Source organism: Arachis duranensis, chromosome 6, assembly GCF_000817695.3.
Source record: "Arachis duranensis cultivar V14167 chromosome 6, aradu.V14167.gnm2.J7QH, whole genome shotgun sequence".
In the NCBI taxonomy this organism is placed as follows: Eukaryota; Viridiplantae; Streptophyta; class Magnoliopsida; order Fabales; family Fabaceae; genus Arachis; species Arachis duranensis.
The window spans coordinates 79156093-79160644 of NC_029777.3; the positions used below are offsets into that span (position 1 = coordinate 79156093).

A 4552-nucleotide genomic window follows, 5' to 3' on the forward strand; every position below is an offset into this window, starting at 1 on the left:
ATATATATATATATAACAACTTATTGAGCATCTATAAAAGGATGTGTACCCCTTGGTATTCTTAACATACATTTTATATCCCTTATGTATCTCGTTTCTCTCAAAAACAAAGCTGAATGGCTAGTAACAATCCATTCATAGTTATGGAGCTTTATCTGAATTGTCGTATGAGAAATGGCGACAACGGGGTGACATTTGAGTGTCAGGATCCAATATTGTTTCGCACTCAGCGTGTGGAGACGTTGTCGAATCTGAAGAGTTTGATATTGAGCAAGTTTGGGGGGACACAAGTGAGGGAAGTCAGAAGGGTGGCGTATAGGTTGTTGGCACCCATGGGAAATGGAGTCTTCTAGTTTCGGCTGTTTCGACTTCACGGGAACGAGCATGTGTGACTGATGTTCGACATTTACGAAAGGATCATGTGTGAACAGGTAATGGAGCTGCCCGCCGAGGTGGGTCACGGTAGTAGTGGGAGTTTCGCACAGGACACATATGTGCAGGATGACCAACCTCTCGCATAACCGCCCATTCATGTTGGGATTCCGAGAATGAAGCATAGGAGGGTGAGGAGGAGTCGGACGAGGACTACGTGGCGGACAGTGGAGACAGTGAGTCTTCTAATGGCGTCGATGAGGATGAGTTTGTGCCAGAGACACCGACAGGGGCTGTGCCGCGCCATCTACTGCCTCCACCTCACCCGATTCCAGCACTATCGACTGTGCCAAATCACTATCACAGCCTAGATCTGGATGCCATGCATGAGAGAATCCCGATTTCTGACACCTGTGGAGTGGATTACAACCTAGACGGCGAAAAAAAGTTTCGTGTCGGACATAGGTTTAAAAGCTGAGAGGCAGTGCTTCAAGGTATGAAGAACTACAGTATTCGCAGGAGTGCTGAGTACCTGGTGATCGAGTCCGACCGGTTAAAGTACCATGTGCAGTGTCGTCAGTTTGACAGTGGGTGTCAATGGAGCCTCTGTGTGGCCCTTCTTCAGAATCTCGGATACTGGTAAGTTCAAGTATGATTGTTACTTTTTAGTAGTTTTGTATGATATGTTATTTTGGTTAGAAATGTTGTGTAAGAATATATTTTGTTGTTGTGAGTAGGGAGGTTCGGAGATTTGGTGGACCACACAGCGGTCTGGCACCCACCATGTCTCAAGATCATCATCAGTTAGATAGCAGTCTCATCTGTAGGGTGATATTGCCCATGATTCAGTCCAACCCGTCTGTTAGTATCCCGGTCTTACAAGGTGCGGTCCACGCAAGCTATCACTTCAAATCCTCATACAGAAAGGTGTGGATGGCGAAGCAGAAGGCCATTGCACGATCTACGGTGATTGGGAAGAGTCGTACAATAAGGTGCCAAAACTACTTCAGGCACTGTAGAGTTGTTTCCCCGGCACCATTTGTGACCTACACGTCAAACCGTATTACGAAGGTCACCTCATGGTGCGCGACTGCTGCATGTTCGACAAAGTATTCTGGGCTTTCCCGTCATGTGTCGAGGCCTTCAAGCATTGCAAGCCATTTGTCTCAATGGATGGCACGCGTCTTTATGGCAAGTACAGAGGAGTGTTGCTTATAGCGGTGGTGTAGGACGGAAATAGCAACATACTGCCAATTGCTTTTGCCATTGTTGAGTCTGAGAGCACCGAATCATGGTCGTTCTTCCTTACCAATTTGAGGCACCACGTCACCCCACAAGACAGCTTGCTGGTCATATCAAACAGATCTCTGCCCATCAAGGCCACCCTAGGAGCTGATGATAGTGGGTGACATCCGCCTAGGGCCTTCCATGTGTACTGTATCAGACATATGACTGCAAATTTCATGACTCGGTTCAAGTTAGCTGATGGAAAGGGATACCTTATAAACACTGCTTACAGTCCAAGTCAGGCCGGGTTTGAGTGGTACATGGATGCATTGAGGGGCGTCTCCCCGGCGATGGCGGACTGGGCTGGTCATTTCAAAAAGGAGATCTGGCTTCAGCATTGTGACAATGGTCGGAGGTTTGGACACATGACCACCAATTTGTCCGAGTGCATCAATGTGGTGTTGAAGGGGACCCGCTACTTGCCCATTTCGGCCATTGTACGTATCACATACGAGAGACTGCAAAAGTTGTTTGTTACGAAAGGTCGGGAAGTGCAGAGCCAGTAAGCGGCCAGAAACCGCTTCTCACAGAGACTCTTAGCGGCCATTGAGAAGAATAAGGAAGGCATTCCGAAGATGTGTGTGATCCATTGCGATAGGCGGGCCTTCGTGTTTGTCGTAGAGGAACTTGAGCCCTTCGAAGGGTGGGGTCAAGGCTTCTTTCGGGTTCGGTTATCGGAGGGCACATGTGATTGCGGTTTATTCCAGTCTCTCCACTATCCGTGCCAGCACGCACTTGCCGGGTGCGCCGCCGCTAGCGTTAAGTGGGCCCCGTATATGCATCCAGTATACCGGCAAGAGGCTGTGTTCAAGGTGTACGAGATGGAGTTCCCACCCATTCCCGACGAGTCGTTGTGGTCGGAGTGGCATGGGACGATGATACGTCCTAATCCAGCCATGCGGCGAAAGGCCACTAGAAGACCAGTGTCCACCAGATTCCAGAACGACATGGATGACGTCGAGCGTCATGAGAAACGATGTGCCTTGTGTAAACAAGTCGGCCACACTAGACGGGGTTGCCCTAACCAACCCATCGGATATGCGTAGGCTATTTTAGTTTCATTGTACTTTACTACTTTCTCAGTTTCGGTTTGAAAAAGTTACATTCCATGTTGTAGTTGTTATTATCATCGTTACGATTTAGTTCCTTATTGTTAAATAGTTTCATCATCATCTACCTAAGTTATCTGTTTACTATGAGAATAAAGATAGCATAATATCGATCCAATAAAGCTGAAGATAACATCAATCCAGGTAATGCATAAATACGTCGAACATACTAAAGATAACAGGAATGCAATACATAAATATATAATTCATAAGTACATATAGGATAACAACACTTATAAAGTACATAAACAACACACAAAAATGGCAACTGGTAACCATCATCTGTGGTGGGGATTCTGATCGTGGCGCCTGTGACCAGTGCCACATGGTGGAGGATGAGTTTAGCGATGAGGTCGAGATGGCCTAGGGTCGACGGCTGGCCCTGCCGGCTGCTGGGGCGGCGGGGCATAGTATGGCTGGGCCCCCCTAATGGTAGACCTGTGGCATATTGATAGAAGTGTAGATCATGATGCGAAGGTGGCCCTGACGGAGGGGTGACTAGCAGCTGTGATGAGGTAAGGTACATACCGTAGTCATGCGATGGTGGCATCGCATACTGACTACCAGGCCATACACCCACCCCGAACGGTGTACCAGAACCCGGTGATATCTGAGGAATCCAGGTGGACGTCTGTGCGGTACCTGATGCATGCTGGTCATCCCCGATCCCGACCTCCCGACTTGTGCGAAAATGCTCGGCTAAACGGTCCATCTGTGGTAGGTGTATGGTGTGAATCTGAAAGGCATCGTCAATGAAGATCTCATCAATCATCTCGTCCTCCTCCTGCTGGGTACCGGAAGGCCCACCCTCATGCCAACCAGGAGGTGGTATATCCCAATCTCCCAGATGTTGCGCACTGCCACTCCCAAATAAAAGCCAAGCTCCATGTGAACGGGGAGGAGGAGGTGGTGGAGGTGAGGCCTCCCTGCCCTGTGGGATGTCTCCATACTCCTCCTAATGGGCGTACTCGGCCTCATCATCAGACTCAACTCTGACCCCTACCTGTCTTGGGCGAGCCCTCTCCCTCCTGACCGGCTCGCCAGGCTGACACTCTCTGTGGCCCCTCTCTCTGATCAGGTCGTCGTGTATCATCCCTACACTCTCTTGCACGTCGACGTCGATCCGGGACGCCGCGAGGAAGGGCGAGGTCATCCCTAGGATGGCTGGTAGTGGGCTGTATGTCAGCGGGCAACTCCGCCAGTCTCGGGTCCTCCAGCACCTTCTGCTCTGATAGATGTCTAACCCGGCAAGCCCCCCGCCACCAATCATAGTACTCCAGGATCGGCCTCGTGTCGAACGTGTGCTGCATAGTAATCTGACGTCCGGGCTCAAATCTCTGGTGCCACATATCGTACCACTCCTTCAGCTTGAGCGGCCACCATACATCCTCACCTCGACCAGTAGTAGTCAGGTACCTGTCAATCAAGATAGTGTGTTAGATACTTTCTTAAGTCATAATACACGAAATCTTTTAACGGACAAGTAAATAGATATATAGCATCAATCTCACCTATCAAGATTTACCGGCAGACCTGGTACCTGCTGCTCTCTATTGAACTGCCGTTTCACCCAATCAATGTGGTGAAAACAGACGATGTTGAAGCACAATAGGGGGACAGCTGACAACCATGTCCCCTACTCCACCTCCTCACGAAACCAATCAGGACACAAAGCCTGCAGGGCGGGGTCATCATAGACTCTCCAGGCAAACTGAAGAAAGAAAGTGTTCAGTGTCACAATTATCCACATATATAATCATACTAAGGCATACAATTTCTATCCA

General features: G+C 49.1%; 2 protein-coding genes across 2 annotated transcripts; both read left to right on the forward strand.

Moving 5' to 3' along the window:
* The first annotated feature begins 868 nt into the window (after nt 1-868).
* On the forward strand, nt 869-1781 carry LOC107494245 (uncharacterized). Its single transcript, XM_016115302.1, has 3 exons — nt 869-1011; nt 1110-1443; nt 1602-1781. Exons 1-3 carry the CDS (start codon nt 869-871, stop codon nt 1779-1781), a joined length of 657 nt encoding a protein of 218 aa, XP_015970788.1.
* Nucleotides 1782-2234: 453 nt separating this feature from the next.
* On the forward strand, nt 2235-2705 carry LOC107494244 (uncharacterized). Its single transcript, XM_016115301.1, has one exon. It carries the CDS (start codon nt 2235-2237, stop codon nt 2703-2705), a length of 471 nt encoding a protein of 156 aa, XP_015970787.1.
* The last annotated feature ends 1847 nt before the right edge of the window (nt 2706-4552 follow it).